This window comes from Rhinopithecus roxellana, chromosome 6 (genome assembly GCF_007565055.1).
Source record: "Rhinopithecus roxellana isolate Shanxi Qingling chromosome 6, ASM756505v1, whole genome shotgun sequence".
Taxonomy (NCBI): Eukaryota; Metazoa; Chordata; class Mammalia; order Primates; family Cercopithecidae; genus Rhinopithecus; species Rhinopithecus roxellana.
In genome coordinates, this window is record NC_044554.1 from 32,286,940 (window position 1) to 32,313,138 (window position 26,199).

Genomic DNA, 26,199 nt, shown 5'->3' on the forward strand with positions numbered 1-26,199 from the left:
TTACTTTCAGATAAATATGTCCCTGTCTAGTTTGTGTACTTATTGAACTACAATGGCTGTTCTAGAACTTTCATAAAACCAAATGGTATTTGGCACACTGCCTGCCACAGAGCAGGATCTCTGTAAATGGAAATGCCTTTGTCTTTCTCTTGGCTCCAGTCCACCCACCCTGCCACCTTCAGAGACTTTGCATTCATTGCTTCTCTCACCGACAGACATGTTCCACTTTTGCCTGGCCTATAAAAGATAAAAAAGAAAGCAACCTCCCTGGTCTGCAAGCTTCTTGTCTACCACTGCCTTAGTTCTCTCCCTCTTTCTTACCACCCTCAACATTTTTAAAAAACATACTGTATAATCATACCTTTATATTCCAGCTAGCTCTAATCCCCATGAGGGTGGTGGAATGTGTATATATATATATATATATATATATATATATATATATATATATATATATATCTCCATTGTTCATTGAACAATAAGAATAAACTTGATAAATATTTGTTAAATAAAGGAAGTCTTACCACATTTTTGTATTTATGTGATCCTGTTTTTACCATTCTATTTAAAATCTTGTTTCACATTTTGAGCTGAACCTACCTCTAAAGGTAATCTCAAGTCTCATGTTCTGGAAGTAATTGATCCTCTTCCTCCCCTACTCTAGCTTTCCTCATACTACTGACCACATGGGTTTTCTTTAAATTTTTCTCTTTCATATTTTTCTAGCCCAGCAACTAAATTTAGACATTTCCTTTTACTCTATCTATCTTTGGTTCTCTTTTCTTTCCTTCTATTTACTTAACTGAGACACCACGTGCAATCTTTTTCTCTTCCTCAATCACTTATGATTTGTGGTTCCTGTATTTTTGTTTTCAATTGAGTTGGGTTGGAGTTGGAATTAAGTTTAGAGTCAGGGTAGGTCTCAGACTCAGAGTTAGGATTATAATTTTTTTTTTTTTCTTTTTTTAGACGGAATTTCACTCCTCTTGCCCAGGCTGGAGTGCAATGGTGCACGACCTTGGCTCACTGCAGCCTCCGTCTCCCAGGTTCGAGCGATTCTCCAGCCTCAGCCTCCCAAGTAGCTGGGATTACAGGGAGGCACCACCATGGCCTGGCTAATTTTGTATTTTTAGTAGAGACAGGGTTTCTCCAGGTTGATCAGGCGGGTCTCTGACTCCCGACCTCAGGTGATCTAACCGCCTTGGCCTCCCAAAGTGCTGGGACTATAAGTGTGAGCCACTGTGCCCGGCCAGGATTATAATTTGACTTTAATAACTGGAATTTTTAAAATTATTGAGCTCCCTCAATAACTATAGGGGCTAATGCATAATACTGTTACTGGTGTTCTGTCACCAGATCCATTTAAGTGCCATTAATCATTTTAGTGATGCTCTTTAAAATAAACGTTGACTCTGCTCTTAAGATTTGACTTGTCCTCTGTTGAGGAAATTGAAACACATTTTCTAATCTCTGCTGAAGTATCCCTGAAATTCTAATGTTATTTTCTATATTGTCTCAAAATTTTACCTTTATGCTCAATCTCAATTGCATTAATAATATTTCATTTATAGGATCTCAGTCAACACATAGTGTCAGCACTGGGGCCTTTCTTATGAAAGTTTGGGAATTGCCCGATGCGTCATATAAAACCCTTACATTATTATTTCCCCAATGCTGGATTCTCCCTGGTATTCTGAATGTATCAAGGATGAAAGAAAGGCATTTATGCTGACATGTACAACACTACTTCAAATGAATAATGCAGGACAAATTATATCTAAAGGAGAATGTTAAACAATAAGCTTACATTATAATAAAAATGTAAAAAAATGAAATTATGTGATTTATACCTATGACTACCTTTCAGCAACTGATATTACATATGGGGTAGCTAAATTTTAAAGCTCATTAATTGATTAACTTTTTGAGACAGGATCTCACTCTGTTGCCCCAGGCTGGAGTGCAATGGTGTGATCATGGCTCACTGCAGCCTCGACCTCCTGGCCTCAGGTGATCCTCCCACCTCAGCCTCATGAGGAGCTGGAACTACAGGCATATGCCATCATGTATGGCTAATTTTTGCGTTATTTGTAGAAACAGGGTTTTGCCATGTTGCCTAGACTGGTCCCAAACTCCTGGGCTCAAGTGATCCTCTTGCCTTGGCCTCCCAAAGTACTGGAATTACAGGCATGAGCCACGAAGCCTGGTGCAAACTTTTTAAAACAATTCACCTCAAGATGAATAAAAGAATGTCAGAGTTGGCAGGGAAACTAGACAACATTCAGTGCAAGCCCATTTTACGAGATATAAAACTCTTTCCCATTTAGGCAGGTTCTTTTTGATATCTGCACAGAACAAATGACTGTAGAGAATCTGTATATCATATGTGCCTGACAGCTCTCTCCAAGGAACACTAAGTACTCCTCTGACAAGAGAAATCCCTCATGTCCTCCTCAGACTTCAGTTGGCACGGTAGATCTTAGTGGATTTTTCCAGAACAAGATCTAATCATGATGTATTTTCTTCAGTCAAGGCCCTTAGGACCTTTTCCTACATATGTTTTGAAATATCCAATTGTCCTAAGCTAATTTCACGTCTTCTTTCTTTTCACTTTCAAACTTACTCTGGTAAGTGTGAGTTGTTGGTGTTTTTGAGTTCTCCATGCCCGAAAGCATATTCACAGTTATTGACTTTCAGGAAATTCTTATCACCCCGTTCACCTTACAAATCCTGTCAAACAAATATGTTTCCAAAGTTTAGTGCTCTGAATGTACATCTTTGGTAGTATCTTTGAACATATGATATCAAAGTAAACCCAAAACAGCAACTGATTACTCATCACTTACATGAGGAACAGTCCTAGACAACACTGTCTATTGATAGACTGGTGTGTCTTTTTTCTTATATTCCTCCTGCTCCTGTCAATTCAGGCACCCACATGGGATGGATGCTCTCTCGTTCCTCATTGCCCCTCTCATTGTTTCTCAGTCACTTCTCTTGGTATAACTTCTTTTTCCCCTGCCTTATCATATAAAATCTCTATTTTCTGGAAAATACCATTTATTAGCTAGTTAATGGAAAGATCCAATTAAACATACTAATACAGACTTCAGTTAGTGGTTTAAGATTAGTATGTTTATTTATATACTCACATAAGGCAATCTGGTTTTGAAAGAATACCCTGTTAAAACAAATAAACAAATAAATACAAGCTGTTACAATATGTTTCTAATGCTGGATTTTCAGGGAAATATTAAATCTGTTTAACTTTTCTTTTGAAATAATTTCAATCTTATGGAAAAGCTGCAATAATAGTACAAGGAACACTTGTTTCTTTATTCTTATTCTCCTATTTTACTCTGTGCTATGCAGTTTATCATTCTCTCTCTCTGTCTCTCTCTCAGTTTCTCTCTCTCCCTCTCCTTCTCTCTCCTTTTTCCACCACTCCAACACACACATTTTTTTCTGAACCATGTGAGAGTAAGTTGCATATCATGTTCACTTACTTCCAAATAGTATACATTTCATACAAACAAGGGCATATGTAGGTAAGTATACAGTTATCAATTTCAGGAAATTTAACATTGCTACATTGAATCAGCCTTCCATATCCCAATATTATCCGTTGACCCAATTACGTCTTTAGGGCATCTTTTCTTATCCAAGACAGGATCCAGGCTAGGATCACATATTACAGGTAGGCATCATGTCCCTTTAATTTTCTTTTACCTAGAATAACTCCTTAGCCTTTTAGTGTCTCTTATCACACTGATACATCTGCAATGTATTCTCCTTTCTTTTTTTAGTGGAACACTCCTCATAGAATATTCTTCAATTTTGGTTTGACTTTTGTTTTCTCATAATAGTTTACATCCACTTACATTCTTCATGGGCTATTACATGTACGATGATGGGTTCTTCTCAGTCCACTGCCTCTGGAGGCGCAGTGTCTGCTTCTCATCTGTAATTTTTATTTTGATTACCCAGTCAAGATGTTTAATTTCTTTTTTATAAATATTATTCATTTCCCTTGCAACCAATAAGTAATTTGTAAGAGACACTTTAAGACCATATAAATTTAATTCTCCCCATCAAAACTCTCCGTATCCTCTACTTTTATTGCCATTAATGTCTTATGCCAGAACTAGTATTTACTATGATGGTTGCAAATGATGACTTCACTTCCCAACTCCAGCACCCTTTCACGTTTCCTAGTCAGAAGTTTGTATTCTACTATAAGCAAGAGACCTCTCTTCTCCCCCACTTAGTATCTATCTATTGCCTGCCTATCTATCTATCTATCTATCTATCCATCCATCCATCTATCATCTATCTATCTGTCTGTCTACCTACCTATCCACCTACCTATCATCTCTATAGACTTAAGCATTTCTATTTTTTCTAAAGGTGTGCAATTCATTACTGTCCTTAACTATTTTGGTGTTCAAATTGTCCAGGTTGGACCAATATGAATTACTTCAAGTTGACTCTTACGTAATTTTGTTATTAACCATCATTCTTCCTTTCTTACTGGCATAACAGAATGTGCTGAATTTAACAAGTTTCTTTCTCGACCACAACATGGTAACATTTTTCTAACTAGATCTGATTACTTTTAGGTGATAATTGTATCAATAACTAAAGTCTGTCTTAGGTGTGCTTAGTGTTACTGCAATATTTTTGTTTCTAGATCCATCCAGCTGTTAGAGTTACTTAGTACGTAGTATGTAAGTATATACGTATATATATATATACTCATGAACTCACACATATATTTTTAAGTGGGCTCCTTTCTTGTCTTCTCTCATTCCACTTATGTTTCTTATTTCCTTCATGGTGAGAACCTTGGCCCCCAACACAATTGACATATCACTCATTTGCTCAATTTAAAGTACATTTAAATATGTTCAAAATTGCTTCAACTGTATATACATGTTTCCTCATTTCTTCTTTCTTAAACAAAAGTTAACATACAATAAATGCTCTTTGTACCTTTCTTTTTTCATGAAACAACATATCCAGCAAATCCACCCCATGTCAGCTCCTATTTTCTCAGTTTTCTTCACAGCTGCTGTGTATTTTTTTGAATATATAGTCTAGTTTATTCAACAAATCTTCTGTATTTGGCCATAAAGATAGTTTCCAATATTTTGTAATTACAAATACAACTGCAAAAAATAACTTTGTTCATATGAGTTTTTATGTTATTGGAGCTGTATTGTTAGGGTAAATTCCTAGTATTGAGATGGTTGGGTTGAAGAACAAATGCACTTTTAGTTCTGCTGGATACTGCCAATCCCCCTCTATAGCTATTGTTCTATTGGGCATGCTCATCAGGAGTGTATGTGAATGCTATTTCCCCAAATTCTTGCCAAAGGAGTGTATAATCAACCTTTTAGGTCTTTGCCAACCAGATGGGTGAGATATAGTATCCCCATAGAGGATTAATTTGTATTTCTCTTTTCATTGTACATTTCTATGCATGTAAACACAATTTTATATATTTTGTTTGAGTTTCCTTTTCATGTTTTTGCCTGTTTCTATATTTTCTCAATTTTAATTGGTAGATATTATAGACATGGACATTTTCTGTTAGCATCAATTATACATGGATGGCAATTATAATACAAAAATAAGATTAATAAATTTAGGCTTTCATCCTACAAATAGAACAGCAACAACAATAATACTAACAAACGCGAAAATCAAAAGCAAGTAGGAGCAGCCACAGCTTGGCTTACCTGTCAGTCCCCGTGCATGCCAACTACACACCATGATGTCTGTTTCACATGCATTCACTCCTTTTCAAACCAGAGGCAATGATGGCCATTTCTTTAGAAATACCCTCTTCATCAGCAAATAACACTATATGCTATACTAAGTATCTATGTATTAAGTGTGAGTAGATCCCCGTGTACTCATATCATGCTGAATTTACATAAAGAGTAACATAATGTCCCTATATATTGCAAGTAGGCTCTTAAGACCCTTTGCTAAGCTCCCTGGTTACCCTTTCATCTGGCCCACTGGTTTTCTCCCGCAATTATCTTTGGTACTAGGGAGCTATTCCAATAATAGCTCCTGGTTTCTTTCATTCCTGTTCCATCAGTGGTGTACCTTGATTCAAAGTCTAATTTGTTTTTACAACTTGTCACTGAATTTTAATTTACATAGGAAAACAGCACACATAAACATACAGCTTGATGCATTTGCACAAGTGTAAGAAGCACTTTAGTCAATAAACAAAGAATTATCAACACGTCTAAAACTTCTTTGTGTCCTCTTCTAGCCATGACCCTTTAACAGAAGAAACCACCATCTAGATTACTAACTGCATGGACCCAGGTCCGGCACGGATTGGAGATTGCCACACATCCATGCCTTTGGCACCAGTCCCTTGCCATAACGCTCAGCAGCGTCAAGCTGCCTCCAGGTCTGAAGGGAGGATAAGCTTTGCTGCCTCACCCAGTATTCCCAGCCTCCTTCTCATCTCCCCGCTGCTGCAAACTCTGTTGTTTTGTCTCCTATAGAAATCCTAAGCTTTTCATGTGCTCCCACACATGCCATTTTGGACAGTTTGACCTCTAATAGATGTAGGTATGTGCAGCGTTTCTCAATATTATTAAATATAAACTAAGATAATAAACATTATTGTTTACAAATTGTAAACCTAATTATAGCTGTATATTCAAATGTTCACTAAATTCCACAATTTGGTAGATCTGTTAACAAGTACTTACTAACTACATTCAACAGTCAAGGTACTTTCCTAGCTGATGAGAGCCAACATTTAACGAGACAAAATAAGCCCCTCAACCAACTCACTTATAATCAAAAACGATGATATCTTCTTAAATGTGGTATGATAGAGAAAGCAAAGACTACTGGGGACATAAAGGCAAGGAAAAAGCCTTGTCTCTTACCTTTCAGGATGTTGCTACTGTAATTGACACAAAAAGTGCTTACCAGGTAAGGACTCAGTGAACGGTGGTTATTATTGGCAATGATGTTTGATTTTAGTAAAAATGCCAAACATCTCTGCACTTCAATTGAATAAGCTAAGAAATAGGTTAAATTCCATTAAATATCCATAGGTTTGATATTATTTGGGGGGAGATTAATAGTTATTGTATAGTAAGAGTTGAGAGAGTGTGTGTGTGTACATGTGCCCATGTTTGATTTCACCATCAGTAATCCCAAATCCTAACATACAATATACCTGAATAATGATATTTTGTTTTTGATTTTAAAATTTGAAACCAGCATCATTGGCATTCCTGCTTCTATTAAGCAAAGCTAAAGTGCAATACTTCTATTAATATTTCAAGAAAAAACTGAGATATTAAAGATATTTAATCATCCCTTTTTATTTAACATATCGTGTAAAAACCCATTGGATATTCCTACTATGTCATAATCACAAAATCTTTTCAAAGGGACTGGACATTCCTTTTGTATTGGTTTGGTTTCTGTTATCAAATACTTGTTTGTTCCAGGCTGAAGGTAAAGAGCCTGAATAGCTTTATGATAAATTCACAGTCTTTTTCTCTTGCTCTAGGCTGTCATACACAGCTCTATTTTCCAATTTGTGTACCGTAACAAAGCTGAAAAATACACAAACGAGACAGTCACTGTGCGTATAGAATGAACAATTGTGCTTGCTAAGTGCATAAGATAAACAATGACTTTGCCATGGGCAACTCAGTTTTCATATCTGAAGTGGAGTGAATGTGTTTCTTAACCTTCTCTGAAGAATACTGGGAGAACTAATGAAACCTGCCATTTTCAAGCAGATACTAGTATAATCCAAATGAAATTAGCAATTCAACCCCAAGATGTAATTGGGGAAAGCTGTTTTAGCTTTGGGAGAGCTGTTTTCTTTGCTGATAGAAAAATGATCTATCATTGTTTAGAAGGCAGGTTTGCTGGAATCCAGTTTTTAATAAATAATTACTGTATCGCAAAGAATTACATGATGTTGATAGTGTTAAATGGTGCGTAATGCAGAATAAACTACTGTATGGAGTTTGAAACTAGGACTTTTGTTTTGTTTTGTTTTGTTTTTTTGAGACGGAGTCTTGCTCTGCTGCCCAGGCTGGAGTGCAGTGGCGGAATCTCGACTCACTGCAAGCTCCTCCTCCAGGGTTCACGCCATTCTCCTGCCTCAGCCTCCCCAGTATGTGGGACTACAGGTGCCCGCCACCACGCCCGGCTAGTTTTTTGTACTTTTAGTAGAGACGGGGTTTCACCGTGTTAGCCAGGATGGTCTCGATCTCCTGACCTCGTGATCCGCCCGCCTCGGCCTCCCAAAGTGCTGGGATTACAGGCGTGAGCCACCGCGCCCAGCCGACATGTTTTTTAAGGTCAAAGATTTCTTTGGGGACAGGGTGGGAGACTGATTCTTTAAGTGTCTTTGGTTCATTTGCTATCTAGGACAGAACAATTCTGAAAATGTTTCCTTGGAGTTTTGAATGTAAATAAATGATTGCAGAGAGTCATATATAAGTAGTCATCAACCAATCTTTCATGTTTGATTCTAGCATATTTTCTGAGTTAATGAAGGTTGACGCACAACTCCTCTTAGAAGACAGTTTCTAACAAGATCATCCTTATTCTTGCTCACCAGACACAACCCTATCAACACCCCAGCGGTAGCAAATAACTGTTAATGTCATGATTTCATAAAGTACTTGCCTACTAGTTGTTATGAGTTTAATTTTGTCCCCGCAAAATTCATATGTTCATGTTCCAATCCCCAGTGTCTCAGAATGTTATCATATTTGGAAACAGCATCTTTGCATATATAGTTAATATGAGGTCATACAAGAGTAAAGTGAAATCTAAACAAATACATTATTTCTAAAATGAATGCCATATAAAATGTAAAACAAGCCTGGCCACAGTGACTCATGCCTATAATCCTAACAATTTGGGAGGCTGAGGTGGGAGGACTGCTTGAGCTCAGGAGTTCAAGACCCACCTGGACAACAAAGTGAGAACCATCACTACAAAAACAAAACAAAAATTAAAATTATCTGGGCACAGTGACATGCACCTGTAGTCCCAGCTACTCAGAAGGCTGAGGCAAAGGATCCATGGGCTCAGGAGTTGGAGCTTGCAGTAAGCTATGATCACATCACTGCACCCTAGCCTGGGTGGCTGAGCAATACCATAGAACACACACACACACACAGAAGAAAGATGATAATAAAGCAACACAGGGAGAAGACGGCCACTTGTAAGCCAAGGTGAGAGTGCTAGGGCAGGCTGTTCCCTCACCGCCCTCACAGGAGGAGTCAGCCCTGCCAACGCCTTGATATTGGACTTCTGGCCTCCAGAACCGTGAGAGAGTAAGTTTCTGTTGTTTAAGCCACCCAGTTTATGGTACTTTATGATGGCAGCCCTAGCAAACTAATACAATAGGGTAAGTAGTGCTTTTTTTAAAAAATTGAAAACAGCAACACCAACAATAGCATTAAAGATCAAGATCTTCCACCTTTTAAGCTCTGTGATCTTAGGTAAGATCCCGAACCTCAATCTTTGTATTGAAAATTAGAAAAAAGGCCAGGCGCAGTGGCTCATGCCTGTAATTCCAGCACTCTGGGAGGCCAAGGCTAGTGGATCACCAGAGGTCAGGAGTTCGAGTCCAGCCTAGCCAACATGGCAAAACCCGACCTCTATTAAAAATACAAAAATTAGTTGTGTGTGGTGGCAGGTGCCTGTAATCCCAGCTACTCGGGAGGCTGAGGCAGGAGAATCGCTTGAACTTGGGAGGTGGAGGTTGCAGTGAGCACAGCCTGGGTGACAGAGCAAGACTCTGTTTAAAAAAATAAATAATAAATAATAAAAAAATAAATAAAATACCAACATCTTATATAGAAGCACTGTATTACAGTTTAAATGCTGAGATCACTAAGTTTCACATGGCCTGTGAAATGAATGGCTGACCAGGGTCATAGTGGCGGGGAACACAGGCTGGTTAGGCTGCTCTGGTTTCCTATCCTAGCTCCACTGTTTGATTAGTTCAGTTTAGTTTTTTTATTATTTTATTTTTATTTTTATTTTATTTTGGAGGTGTGTTCCTTAAAACAGGAAATGTGATATTTATTCAACCATTACAAATTTTTTTTGCTTTCATATAGGGATATATTGTGAAATGATTACCACAATAAGTTAGTTAACACATCCATTACCCAGTCTCACCACATGCCCCAGGGAAAGTTATACTTTCTCTAATCCTCAATTTCTGCAGCCGAAAATAGGGCTTAATCATAAAAATAATAATCTATGTCCTCACATATTAGTTGCTTTCAAGATTAAATGATATAAAGCACATTAAACACTTAAGGAACCCCCAATAAATGTTGGTTGGCTGTTATTATTTATTAATTTGTGCAGCTGAAGTTTTCTGAATTTCTGCTAAATGACAGGAGTTTTCACAGATACCTTCCAAGCTGCATATTAATATCATTATAAAGCATTTTAATGGCAATTACAATAGACTCATTCACTGTCTCATCAAAATATATTGGTGAAGTTCATCGGAGAAATGCAGATACTTATCTCAAACATTAGTTTCATCTGGAAATGGACAGAATTTTTTCTAGAAACCAGAGTGTATGCTTTACTCTTGCTCTAGACTCCTGAAAAGGCATAGATGGTGAATGAACCTTTCAGACAGCCTGTCAGCACTATATCTTTTTGCCAGAATCAGAATGTTCATTTCACTGCAGCCTATAATTAAACTAGTTAACTCAAGCAAACCAAATTTATTTGCCAAGACATTTTAACATTCTAGTAGTTCTCTCCTAAAGTCAACATTGGCTAAATTAGCTACCTGGAAAACAGTATGCATAAGTGAAACACATAGAATGGGATCTTCACAGTGTCCAGGGGCATAAGCATCCTGAAAGCTGTGCAAGACGACCTGGGCTTTTGTTTAAAGCTATTGTAGTGATTTTTGCTGTCCTGGCAATTAAAATATATTTTTCTCAAGGCTAGACCTATTATTAACGACTTACTTGCATTCTTTATATCACTTTTAATATCGTATTCTACAAACATTAATGATAACATTCATAATAATACTGATAAATAGGAGAAAGTGAAACAAGAGGAAGATAAGAAGAGACTATATTCATGGGGCATTGTTCTAAACAATTTAGTTCTGATTAATTTATTTCTCACAAAAATCCCATAAGGTAAATACAATTATATCACTTTTACACCTAAGGCAACTAAAGCCCATAGAAGGTTGATTAACATAGTTAAATATGCACCACGAGAAAGTGTTGGAGCAGAGTTTAGATATTTGAGGTTTGGTCCAGAGCCCATGCTTTCTTGTTCTATAAATATGTATGTATTCAATAGTATTTTCAATTAGTCAAAATGCGCAGGGGTTCATTATAGTAATGGAACTTCTTGCTGAACCAAAATAAGTATTTGACTCCATACTGACTAGTGAGGTGAGTATACCTGGATTCAAGGTTCCGATTTAAATGACATCATGGTTCTCCACCTCAGCTTATTCATCTACAGAATGAGATACTTCAATTCAGTTGTAAACTCAGAAACATCTGTTTTGTGCTCTGCAGTGAGCTCTATATGACGAATGGTACAGAGATAAAAACGTGTGTCCTAGGAGACTGCATAAACTCCAAGGTTCTTCCAAAATTAGATATTTACATTATATAAATCAAGCATTACAGATTCATAGGATATAATTTCAGAGTTTTTTATTTTAAAAAGTCAGCTTTTCACTGGGTGCGGTGGCTCACCCCTATAATCCCAGCACTTTGGGAGGCCTAGGTGGGTGTATCACTTGAGGCCAGGACTTCAAGACCAGCCTGGCCAACATGGTGAAACCCCATCTTTACTAAAAATACAAACATTAACCAGGGATGGTGGTGCATGCCTGTTATCCCAGCTACTTGAGAGGCTGAAGCAGGAGAATTGTTTGAACTTGGAAGGCAGAGGTTGCAATGAGCTGAAATCGCTCTACTGCACTCCAGCCTGGGCAACAGAGTGAGACTCTGTCTCTAAGTAAATAAATAAAGGTCAGGTTTTTATTTTGTTGCATGTCAGAAAGTCAGGAAAAACTGACTTATTAAATTATTTATAGAATCCCACTCTCCATTCCTACCTATCTCAGCAGAAGATTCACCTGCTTGAAATGACTTCCTGCCCCTCTTCTCTGAGTGACCAACCCCTTACCTACTTAGCCAATAGTAGGTAGCTCCTCAAGAAGCCTATTTGGACCCAACCACTCTGAATAAGACAGCTTTCTTTGTGTTCCCAGAACAACCTAGGCAAGCACCTCTCAATTTGAACATAGAGTCATACGATATACTTATAAATGCCTGTGTTTAGCCTTATCACTAGTTTATTTACCCCAGAAGACAGTAATTGTGCTTGTGTTTTGGTCTGTTTATCCTTAGCCTCAGTAAATAGTAGGTGCTCAGTGAGTGCCTATTTATCAAAGCTCACTCTTTTTTTCATGATAAATCTGTCTGCAATTTGCACTATAAATTCTAGTTTTTCTAATTCTACCTTCTGGTTTGGAAACACAAATGCTGATGCTCATTCCTCTTTCTCATGAGAGTTCTTCAAATATCAGTAACAACACTGCCTATCTTGGAGGTATATATGAATCACTGGTGAATGTTGCTAAACTGTAGATTCTGATCAGTAGATCTGTGTTAGGCCTCCGAGATTCTGAATCTCTGACAACTCCTGGGTGTTCCTGGTGCAGCTGGTTTCTCCTTTCATGGCTAATCAGCATAAACTGTTTCAGTTAATACTGATAAGCCTATTTTGGAGTCTGCTTACCATACCCTTTTCAGTTGGCCTAAGAAGACATAGAGAAGTACTATAGACAAAAATGGGTTATTTCTTTCCAAAGTTAATGACTTTATCAAGTGAATGTATTAAACTAAATCTAATGAAAACATCCTAGTCATATTTTCACCGAAGTTTCTTTTAAAAATATATCTCTGAAAAAACTTTCCAGGCACAATTCATATGGCAATGCACAGGACTCGATGTGATAATGAGTAGGCCCATGATTTGAATGGCATAAATTAGCATTCTCAATTATACTAACAAATGAGTCATTCGTCATTTCAGGCTGGGAAGCACAGATGTATGTAATACAGTACACATGCCAATACACTAATAGAAAAACGTTATTATAAAGTGGAAGTAACAGGCTATTTTAAATTTTCAAGAAAAGAGCCAATATACTATGTTAATGCACCTAGAAATCACAAATGCATAAAATAATTGAGTGATTAATAGGTTCCAGACATTGCTCTAAAACCTTTGTGTGACTTTTTCACTTAATACCTACAACCTCTATTGAGGTAAATACTATTCACATAAGTGACTAGACCCATTTTACAGATCGGGAACTTTAGGCGCAGAAAGTTTAAAGAATCTGCATGAAGATACACAGAGCTATGTTACCAAAATTGTATGGTTGGCCTAGGTGGTCTGACTCCAGAATGTAACATTCAATTACTCATTTCACTGTCTCTCAGGAGTCTTCAGGCACATAAGAAGCAGTATTTACTGTGCACTAAATTCCCCAAAATAAGCATACTAGTATTCCTCTAAGTTACCACTTGAGCAGAGTAGAAACATACATCTTAAAAGAAAGAACTGGTATCTTATTCAAATCATTTGTAGGTACCCATTTATCAACACATTATATAAATGTGTATTTACTTGGAGTTATTTAGCCTCATGTAACCTAAATCCAACCTTGACATGATAAAAAGAAAAATAGCATTGAGTTCAATGTAAAATAAAACACCTGAAAATATTAGTATAATTGATAACAAACCTTGTTTCAGGGATGCTTTAAAAATTAGAATAATTACATATATCCTATTTTATCTCATAGATGAAAAATACATTATACTGTGAAGAACTATAATGCTATTTTACAGCCTATAAGAAATCTTCTGAGATTATAACATTTTCCTTTATCTAATAATATATGCCAATAATATATTCAATATTATCAACAGCATCTTTTATGTTCCAAATTTTAGAAAAATATTACATGCATAACCATATTTGTTAGAACAGTTCTATTTATGTAGAATATTGAGTCTCATAAATTGTCCCAAGAAACCTCATGACCTTTTAAAATGAGAATCTCACCATACAAATGTGTATTTAGAAAGGTGATCAAAATTCACTAGCAGAGGCATTACATTATATGCAAAAGGATCTGGAATATCCACTCAACTTTTTAAAATTCATGAGACTTTAAAAATATTATCCAGCCTAAGAGGAGTATAAACAGAAAAATCTATTTCACAGAAATAAGAAGCTTATTCTGAAATCACCTTGGAAATGGTTTTTTTCTATACAAGTCCTGAAGATTTTTACCCCATTTATATCAAAGATAATTTTAGGAAGTTTTTGATGCAGATTATTCTGATGTGTTTTATTTCTCAATAAGCTAACTACAAAATTATTTTGAATATGTCCACCTGATCCTTTACCGAAATAACCAATGGCAGCAAGAATGCGGATGTTTACTTAAAGAAGCAAGGGTAATACTTGTCTATTGGGGAAAAGAATCACATTCGTGTCCTAAGGGAAGGAGAAGTTATTATCTGATGGAAGATGTAGGCACAGGCAACAGGATGGTTGTCATCCTGACTTTCGTATGCAGACAAAATTCTAGATATTTTGAAAGAATCTAAGTACACTATTGAACTGTAACACAATGGCATTTATGTTTTATATTCATACTGGGAACAGATTTTTAACTGATTTGGAAAATTAGTGCAACCACTATAACAAATGGTTGAAAAGACAGGACAGAACAATCCATTCGTTTTTAAACAGTGTCCCCTTAAATGGCTCATTGGACACAAGGCCATCATTATGGTAACAGATAATTTGTTACAAGCACTGCAGTGGCACCTGGCACAGAGCTAGGTCTACCGGTCATGCCTCACTGACCCAGCCTGCGCCGCACTGTCTAAACATGTATTTACCATTCGTTAACCGGACACTATGACCGAGATTTGCACACATTCTACCTCCAACTTTAAGTAACATTTCCTTAATCTAAAATATTGTCAGATATTTTCAATCATGAATAAGAGTAAAAAGAGGTAAAGTGAATCTGAAAAGCATAGAGGGAGACTAAAAAATTCTGAAAATTGTCATTGCTGACCATTTTCACTGAAAAGACATACTAAACTAGATTTGGAGCATGCGTCTACAACTGGGAATTGATGACACACGTTTCTAATCTTTATAGCTTGAAAGACTTCTTTACTTACATAATCTCACTTAAATATCTCAATAGGAATTATATCTATTTCTCAGATTAGGATTTCAGGAACAGAGAAATAAAGTCAAATCTCCAAGTTTATAAAACAAACAAATGAAACAAGATATATGAATTCAAACCTTTCGACTCCATATCTTGACTTTCGCTTACCAAATGACTAATTATAGGCTAATCCAAAAGGATGTTTTGAGAACTGTTATTTTATAAATATTGGCTGATGGAATATGTAATTAAAAAGAAAGTAGAGACTACGTGGTCCAGCTTATACCTTGATATTCACAAAATCCAAATGTTTCATAAATGAAACTGCTAACTATTGTATTTGTCTTCTAGATATTTGAAATGTTTTAAATTTCTTGAAACAACAAAGCTTTATGTATATGCATATGTATATGGGAAAAGCATATATGTGACAAAGAGATCTGGGTTTTGAAAATAAGTAATCTATTTAATATTTCTTAGAGAATATGAACTTATTTATCCCTGTATTCTTGATAAGTCTCTAACCATGTAATTTAAATATGATAAAACAGTTCTGTAGAATTCTCCATCTAATAGATGCAGTGGTAACAAATTTCAGTCTAATCCCTACTTAAAATTAACAAAATGGATCAAAACTGTTTTTAAAAATAACAATATACAAGTGTGTTTTCATGATTAGGAAGTATTTTTTAAAGAAAAATAAAAACTGTGTTCATATGACTGGTAAATTTGTAGGGCGTTACTATCCTACAAAATAATAGTGGTGTGTAAAGAAGGCATTCACTGCTATTACTCCAGTTTCCTATTTTGGCTCTGAATGTCTGCATTCAAAATCCAGTAATTGAATTTCCCAAGCAAAACAGGCCTCTTAGCAAAAGCCTGCTGGAATTCTTATTTAATATAATGTTTAATGGATTTCTGATACAAAATGCTTATACAGAATACTTCCTGTCTCTAACAGATTATACTTAGGAAACTTGAAAACATTTCAAGAAAATCATGCAAATTAGAGTTGGTGGAGTATGTAGATGTAACGATTTTTTGGGGCAATTTTATTTACCTTTTACATTGGAAAAGAGGTTCTAAATAGAAGGAAATTATATTGTAGATAAAGTATAAAGAATTCTTTTATGCTCAGTATCATCAAAGAGGAATGGAAGGTTTGACTAGTTAAGCCCATTTAGAAACTCAGATCTTTGAATATTAAGTATTCAGATAAACCGTTCTTTAGGAATCTTTTCAGGAGCCATTCTCATTCCATAATGAAAGATTCATGACTCTAAAACCTTCTGAAACTGTCATAATTAACTTATACATGACTTGTTCTTTGCTTATTTTAAGATATTATCCAATAGTGATAAAATAACTCAGAATGTCCATATGAATATTTAATAAGAATATTATAAAAATTACTCATGTTTCCCATTTCCCCAACAATCAGAAAAAACATAACCATGGACATTTGTTTAAAATTATATTCATGTGATTGAATATACATTATCTTCTATACATCTCAGGTAAACAATCATTATAAAATGGATAGTAAAAACAATTTCAAAAGTACATAAAATTTTACATCTTATAAGGCATTTTCCATCAAAAAGTCATCCAATCTTCTCTATATCAGAATTCTCTTCAAGTCCAGTATACATAATGTTAAGTAGTAGTGGATTTAAAAACTCTAGTATTTAATACCATTTTTAATAAACTTAATCCCCAAGAGTACTTTTTGATGAAATTTGTAAATGCTAAATTTTAATCACTTAATGAATAATAAGACATAGCCCTAAAATATTCAAGAATTTTTAGAAGTTAATAAACTTTATCTCTTTTAGAATACATTAAAGGATTGGACTCTTTTTTGTATTAGTAAGGATTAAAACATTTCTGTCATAGGTTATTAAATAATGTAATCATTATGTTGCAGGCTTATTGGTACTGAAATATATTTTGCAATATTTAGATTATGTCTCTGATATGGTTTGGGTCTGTGTCCCCACCAAAATCTCATGTCAAATTGTAATCCCCAGGGTTGGAAGAGAGGCCTGATAGTAGGTGATTGGATCATGGGGGTGGACTTCCTCCTTGCTGTTCTACTGACAGTGAGTGAATTGTCAGGAGATCTGGTTATTTAAAAGTGTAGGATACTCCTGTCTCTCTCTTCCTCCTGCTCCAGGCATGTAAGACATGCCTGCTTCCCCTTCACCTTCTGCCATGATTGTAAGTTTCCTGAGGCCTCCAAAGTCATGCTTCCTATATAGCCTGTGGAATCGTGAGTCAATTAAAACTCTTTTCTTTATAAGTTACCCAGTCTCAGGTATTTCTTTAGAGCAGGGAAAAAATAGACTAATTTAGTCTCCAACTTGTTTTGATTTTTACAATTTTATAATTAGCTCACTACTAACTTCTTCTAGAAATAATCACTCATCTCTCATCACGTAGCATACTGATTTTTAATAAGAAACATATTATTTGAAAGGAAGAAACAAAGTGAACACCAGAAAGGGAGAAGACAATAGAAATGCACCTTTATCACCTTAAGATGGAAAGTCCTATAAGTAGACCCAGCATACCTTTACAATTTGTGATATTTTCACTACATGACATCCTTGTCTCCCTGACTCGACCATTATTATTTTATGTAATATCAAGAGTCCAAGGCCAGGTGTGGTGGCTCACGCCTGGAATCCCAGCACTTTGGGAGGCCAAGGCAAGTAGGTTGATGTCAGGTTGAATTTCTGAAATCAGGAATTCAAGAGCAGCCTGACCAACCTGGTGAAACCCTGTCTCTACTAAAAATACAAAAAAAAAATTAGCCAGGCATGGTAGTGGATGCCTGTAATCCCAGCTACTCAGGAGGCTGAGGCAGGAGAATTGCTTGAATCCAGGAGGCTGAGGTTTCAGTGAGCTAAGATCACACCACTGCACTCCAGCCTGGGCAACAAGAGCAAAATTCCGTCTCAAAAATAAATAAATAAATAAATAAATAAATAAATAAATAAATAAATAAATAAAGGAGTCCAAGACAACCTGAGCAATTTTATCCTCTTTAGCCTTTTTTCCTTATGTCTCTGCACTTAGCCATCCTTAGCTGTTCAGTATTTGATAGATACATTAAAGTTCAAGTATTTTAGCACCTATCTTTATTACTATCTTGGCACATTATGAGAGGAGAGGATTTCAACACTTAATTTTGAGAGGAAGACTTTACAAATACAAAAGTGTGAACAGTATTTCTGTTCTGATATAGAGAACAGTATTTCAGAGACTGATACGTAACCCCTCAAGTAATTTTGCCAACATGCTTATTTGATCTTAGTCTAGAAATCACAGGAAGTAAACCCCTCAAGCAATTTTACCAATATGCTCATTTGATCTTAGTTTAGAAACCACAGAAAGTTAGAAAATAATGAGTGCTTTAGGTGTTAGAAGAGTTTGTGATCTAAGCCTTAACTGTTCACTCTCAGTTGTTTGGTCTGCTGTTTGGTTGGCTGGTCGCTTGATTTCTCCCTCCTCTTCCCGCCACCCAACTCCCTTACTCCTCCTTCCTCCCCTCTCTGCCAAATTTTAAGGGCAACCCTTTCAAATTTTCTGTTCTCCTCTTCCTTTTCAGCATATACTTCCTCTACCCCCTTTCTAACTGTAGACTGAAAACCAATCTAAAATATGATATTCAGTGTTCACTGTACATTAGATTCACCATCGGAGCTTTAAAATCCCAAAGCCCAGGCTGCACCTTAGACCAATTAAATTCAAGTCTCTGGGGTTGGGGCACAAGGGTCTGTATGTTTTAAAGTTCTCTAGCTAATTCTGCTGTGTATTCAGGCCTGATAATCACTTTCTATAAATTACACCTGAGCATTTGAATGATCTCAATTGTGAGATGAAGACATTTTAGAAAGAGGCATTTTTCCCACTACTTGGTTTCTGTAACTTATACATCCTAATACACAAATAATTATTTCCATATAATTATGACTTGAAATGAGTTATTTCTAAAGTTCTACTTAAGCAGACACATTTTTTATTATCAGGACATTATATCCTAATTTCATATACTACTATAGAAATGAACATCCACTTTAGCTAGAAATTATAAACTCTTGTTACTTAGAAAAAAATAATTGGGGACTTTTAAAATACAAAGTCTACAAGAGTGATTCATGATAAAGTTAAAAATACCCAGCACTCTGCCTAATACTGTGAAGGACATGATTTCAAAAGTGAACCCTTTCCTCTTCCTTTTTTTCTCCCTTCCCCTTTCATCCTCTCCTTTTCCTCCTCCTCCTCATCTTTTTCTTCTTCTTCTTCTTCTTCTGGTTTAATATTGATGACATTACTTGATTTTGGTCATGCCTGCTTTTTAAAATAATTGAACCAAAATAGAACACTTAAATTTTACTGTTAATAATTTATTCAAATTATTATGTGGTGAATATTTGATTGAATACATACAACTTTTTAAGTTAATAGAGACGTTTTAAGAACAAGTGGGTTAAGCTTTATTCTCTTCTTTCATAATAAAGGAATAAAGTGAATATGAATCTGTAATAAGTGTTTAAGACACTATTATAAAATGGACAATTTCTTTTCTTAACATCTATCACAGCTCTTACTTCTCTAAATTATATTCTTCATAATTTCAATAATTTCCTTCAATTGAAGATCGCTGTCTTCAGAAAAGTTATCAGTATCATTAATCACGATTTCAGCTTATATGATTCTGGTCTCATTGATCTGGGTGTGCCTTTCATCTACGTGCTTTAAAACTTCCTCAGGTGATTCAAATTCAGAGTGCCGATCGAGAATCATTGCGTTAACCATTGGATAGAAATTACAGCCCCAAGAAACTTTTTTCCATCAACAATGATGAATAAATAAGGTTTATCAATGATTTTAATAGATAAATATTGAAAACTATATATGCTTAGTGAATCCTGTACCATTTTCTAACATTTCCATACCAATTCTGTGTCTTTGCTTTCCTGCCAGTGACTTACCCAGATATTCCCATCTTGATGATAGGGTTTCCAATTTCTCCCTGTGTCGCTGTAGAGCATCCGGTACTGGGTCACCCAATCTGAGCTGCTATATCTTCCTTGGGTTGCAATGGCACTGATCTGCTTCCGATTGCCAAAGTCAACCTGAAGCCATTGATAATGGTCGCTGTCTGATGGAGACCATCCCCCAGCACCTGAAGATGGGCAAAGGCAAGATTGGAAAATGAATATTTAAATTTGAACTTGTACAACTGACAATGGAATATTCTACATATCTTAATTGGCCTTGGCAGTGCTCTCTTTCACAGATATATTATGAAGTATCCTTTATAGATGCCATTGGGACTTCAACTAATATTCTTCCAGCTGGTAACATTGATTCTTTAACCTCTTTATGGTGTAATTATGTGCTCATTTTCTCCTGAGCAAATGTCTTCATAATTCCTCAATTAGATCTTATTAGTACATGTCAAAGTCTAATTGGCTGAGGGTTGATCAATTTACCATAAACTCTTCAGCTAAAATCATGAGAAAAATGTAACTATCCAATTTTTTTCTGTCATGTAAACTTTACCATTTAATAAATTATAAATTTAAAACAAGCAATTATACACAATTTTAAAATATATTTTTCTTGTGAATTTTAGTAAAAAAAATTGCAATTCTTAAGATGAGCTTAATCTTACATTAATTTCCTGTACCACTCAGTGTATATAGCTAATCAGGGAGTATGTTTATTTAACACTTAGAAGATATACAGCCAGTATCTCTTGAAAGTCATATTTCTAGAAAAATAAGATACTAAGCAAAGTTAAATCTCTTTTGGTAAAATATAATAATTGCTTAGCAAATAGTAAAAATGTAAAAACATTTGTTAGAAAAATGGCACGAATATAGATCAATATTCTTAATTTATAGTAATATTTAAAATAACTAGGGTTGCACACAAAATAAGTCACAGAAAATATGGCCTAATGTTAGTGCTAAGAGGCACTATAATTTTTAAGGTGAGTTCAGCTACTAAAGAGAATAAATGGTAGAAAAATGCTCAATAGGTTATCCAATGTGCAGTATATCAAATTGTGTGTACTATTTTTCAAATAAGGAATTTAAAGGTTGGTGAAATAATTTATTCTATGAGGACGTTCATAATAAAAATCATTTTATAAATCACCACAGATATTCATTTAACAATGTTTATATGGCCTATTTTTGCTTAAAACTATGATAGAACAGCTTTTTAAAAAAATTACAAAACCAAAAAATTATAAAATAACTGTCCAGGTGCGGTGGCTCACTCCTGTTATCCCAGCACTTTGGGAGACCGAGGCAGGTGGATCACCTGAGGTCAGGAGTTCTTGTCCAGCCTGGCCAATATGCTGAAACCCCATCTCCTCTAAAAATACAAAAATTAGCCAGGCGTGGTGACAGGTGCCTGTAATCCCAGCTACTCGGGAGGCTGAGGCAGAAGAATCACTTGAACCTGGGAGGCAGAGGTTGCAGTGAGCCGAGATGGCGCCATTGCACTCCAGTTTGGGTGACAGAGCGAGACTCCATCTCAAAAAATAAAAAAAAAAATTTAACAATCACCGTTTTAGGGACTGGACAATAGGCAGTGCAGAACATGATCCATAAAATAAGATAAACAAATAAGGTGAGCCCTGCCAACTTCCTGGCTTTCTGCTAGCTTCACTTTCTGGATCATGGTATAAGGAAGATGATCCCAAACAGAGTTCAGGAGTGCAGCAGTGTCAATGAAATGGAAACATATTACAATTCAAAGCTACTAAAGAAGCTCGAATTCACAGGACAGAGTCCCAGAGAGGGCACAGCTGTGTAAAGAGCTTTGGAAATCTACATGGGAGTCATCAATGAGTCTCTGGAATGTAGACTCAGAAGCAATACTGTGCTGTGTATTTTCAGTTCAAGATTGCACAAGACCAGGTAAAGGGAGTTCTGAAATCAGCAATAACCAGAGGTTGCAGAGAGCTGGGAAAAATTTAATTTCAGACTAGACAAAATTGAGAGACCTTGTTGAATCCCTCCAGGCATTCAGTAGACATCCCATAAAAGTCGTGCATTATAAGTAGGGATATTTTAGTCCTAAAATGAGAGCTAGTCTGGACACAGCTGAGCAAAGGTTACTGAAAAAGATAAATCTGACCAAAAATTAATTCTTTGATTGACCAAAACTCAACACTCCATTAAGGAAAGCCATAAACATTTAGAAACTGAACAGCATTGCATCCATGATGTCAAGTATATAAATTCAAAAATATACTAGACATCTGGACAAGCAGGAAAATATGTATTAGAACCAGAGGAAAAAAAAATCAATAGAAATGTACCCCCAAAATAACAGAGATGATGAAATTAGCAGACCAGGACTTTAAACTAGTAATTATTAATTCTATTATCTAAAATAAAATCTATAAACATTTTTAAAGGAATGCAAAATGTTGAAGGAGAAAAGCAAAAAAAGAACAAAATGGAAATTTTAGGACTAAAAATTACATCTGAAATAGATAATTTAATGGATGAGCTTAAAAGCAGATGAGACATAGAAGAAAAACATCATTGTACTAGAATGTAGGGCCATATAAGACATCTAAATTAAGCTCAGAGCGGAAAAACAAGGCTTAAAATTAAACAGTATTCCAGTAAGTTCTGAGACACTGATAACTGCCCTAAGAAGCATGCAAGTGGAGTACTAAAAGCAGAGAAGACAGAGATTGGGTCAGAATAAAATATGTTTGAAGAAATAATGGTTGAAATATATAAACCCAGATATGTGAGAAGCTGTTTGAATTCCAGGCAGGAGAGATACAAGGCAAAATACAATAAGGTACGATATAATTATTTGCTAAAAGACAATGCTAAAGAGAAAATCTTAAAAGTATTCACAGGGTTACAACTTCTCAGCAGAAATAATGCAAACCAAATGACAATGAAATGACCTATCAGACTTGATGGGAAAAAAAAAGCTGGCAACCTGAAATTCTATGTCCAGCAAAAACATCTTTTAAATATAAAAATAACGTAATATTCAAGACAAACCTGGGAGAATTCATCACTCATATGTGTATACTATAAAAATATAATTTTTTCACCTTAAGGGAAGTTTTACCATTTCGAAACTCATATTTACATGAAAAAATGAATGCTTAAAATGCTAAACATATTAAGTACATATAAAATATTTGTTTAGGTTTTTAAATTTCATTAACAGATAATTTAGTGTTTAAAAACAGTAATGATGAATGACAGGGTTTATAATAAATGTGGAATTAAAATATGCAACTCAAATAGTACAAAGGATAGGAGTCTGGACAGGAAATATGTTATGCTGTGGTCTTACTTTACACATGAAGTGGTATTATTTGAAAATAGTAAACCCTAGATCAAAGGTCAGCAACCATTTTCTGTAAAAGGTCAAATACTAAATATTTTTGGCTTTATAGACCATACTACCTCTGTTAAAACTACCAAATTCTATTATAGTATAAAGAGCAGTACATAAACAAAAGAGTGTGGCCATGTTATAAAGAAGTGTTATTAACAAAATCTTGTAGCTGGACAGAGGGTTGAAGTTTGTCGATCCCTGCCCAAGATTAATCTCTAAAAGAAAAGTACATACAAATTTAAAATCTGTACCTTTCACTATGTCAAATTCATATCTCACAAAATATTTGGACAAATTTAAGTATCTAGTGTTTGTGTTTGCATAGGTTATATGTGTGGTGTCTATAGAATATATGTGTAAACGATGTAACTACTTCTCAGTCTCTATTCTCATATCTTCAATTCACACTTTTACAAGAATGTTTTTTCTGTGATACAGTACTTAGCTGTAATTCATCTTCAAGAATTTCCCAGGTTAAAAAGAGGCACCTGTAGATGATATACCTTCATGGAGTTGTGCAAATGCAACGACTGGTCAACCTGGGGCTATAAAGAGCCAGTACCCTGCCCCAACCTGTGGAAACTCTGAGGTGTCTTCACAGTCTCAGAGCTCCCTGCAGGGATTGGTCAAAGACTTCACTGAAACTGCATTTCATCTAAAGTCCTCCCTGTAACTAATTTCTGTTTCATTCCTTTCTCTACCACAGGTTTTCATCCCCCAAACACTCCTAATTAACTTCCTAGATGCTATTTTTCATCTCAGGATTTGTATCCTGGAGATTATAGTCCACAGTCCCTCTTGGGACCACTTCCTGATAATCTGTTCACTAACAATGAGTTAGTTATACCTGCTTTGTAATCTGTTTTTTCCTATTGTAGTGTTAGTATATAATATTCCTTATTGTCATATATCATTCATCTTCCTATTTTACCTAGAATTCCATAAGATTTTGGAACAGCTGTAGGCTAATTTTGGGGACAAAAATATACTCAGTTATTGAGGGATAACAAATATATTTTCTTACCTGTTAGATATACAGTTCCAAACCTTGAAGAAATTTTATAGCCAATTTCATAGAGAGTTCTATCTATGTATTACCAAAAACAACAGGGTGATTCAGTGAACTAAAGTCAACAAGCAATTAATACAATGAGGTAGCAGGTGAGAAAATATCTGATTGATTGGGGAAACTTAGAATATTTCCTCTGTTTTGCTAATGAATGCTCCAGAATAAATTTTCTTAAGTGACCTATTTTTTGCTACATTCCAGTCTTTCAGCAAGCAAGCAATTAACATACAGCTGCTTAATCCCATTTATCTCATTACTTTTAGCAAAATAGAATTTACTGTCAATTTTAAGGAAAGCAAAAATCGAGAATCAGGAGAAATATAAGTCAAAATGTATTTCTTAGCAGAAATATAAGTGGAGAGAATACTACAGTGGTTAACCTCAAGGGGAGGGCAAAAGTCAGTCTTTCATGAGGAACATGGTGGAAAGATCGATGAAAAGTTCCCTTTTTCTCTTTGATCTATCAAGCACTGTAATTTGGCGAAGTTTATTACTTTGTTTACTTGGCTTGTGAAATGTGTAACCTCTATTGATCCAGGGATTAATAATGATACCTCTTTCATCCCAACAACCTCTGGAATGTGGTGTATAAGAGGGCAAAAAAGTTCCCAATGTGTTGTAGTAGCTCAGAGAAAGTGGTTGGACGTCAAAGAGGAGTTGGAAGAGGTGGAGAATGAATAGTCATAAACTCTTAGTTCCTAAGAAGAACTCTTACCTAGAGATAATATTACCTAAAACATCTAGCAAATAACTCGTGTATTGTTGAAGTAACTTGAAAGATGTGTACTTGTTAGAGAATTCTTGCTAGTCTCGAAACAATAAGAATGCCGTTTCTTCCTTTCCCTACTCTCTCCCCTTCTGTGTTCTCTCTTCCCTTTCCCACCCCCTCATCCTCCGTGTGTCTTTCCTTCTTCACTCTTCTTTCTCACACATACACAGATATTCCTCCCCCTGTGTATTTGCATGTGTGTAGTATGTGGTGTGTGCACATGTATGCTGTAAAGATTTACAGTGTTTGTATTCTACATGTCCATTCTATGTGAGTTCCTAGAGTGATGCATTAGAGAATCTGAATACATTGATGAAACTAATACTCTATACTAATATGAGTTATTTTTGCTTTGTAATTTGTAATTCAGTAAGTCAGAGAAAAGAGGCATTTTGCAGGGGGTTTAGAGAGGCCATGGAGTTTCTGCTGTAGTGATAAATGGCTCCTGAAGAAACACAGCACTCAAGTTGGTGGCTTTCACACCACCAGAGCCTATAAGCCTGGATTCTAATTTAGCAAAAATACATGGTGAAGAAAAATCAATTAGGGTTAGAACTACCTTTAATAACTGGCTGAGAAATATGTATCAGATGAAAAGAATAAATTGAAAAGGAGACTCCAGGCAAAATTGCATTATGAGTTCAGGCTTTGAGACCCCCT

The 26,199-nt window shown here is 35.6% G+C and overlaps 1 protein-coding gene across 1 annotated transcript in view; it reads right to left on the minus strand.

The window, feature by feature from the left end:
* Positions 1–26,199, minus strand: part of CNTNAP2 (contactin associated protein like 2) — a 1,672,147-nt gene that overhangs the window by 1,590,129 nt on the left and 55,819 nt on the right. Inside the window, 1 exon segment of the mRNA XM_030933000.1 lies at positions 20,299–20,492. Coding sequence (XP_030788860.1) covers positions 20,299–20,492 — 194 coding nt within the window.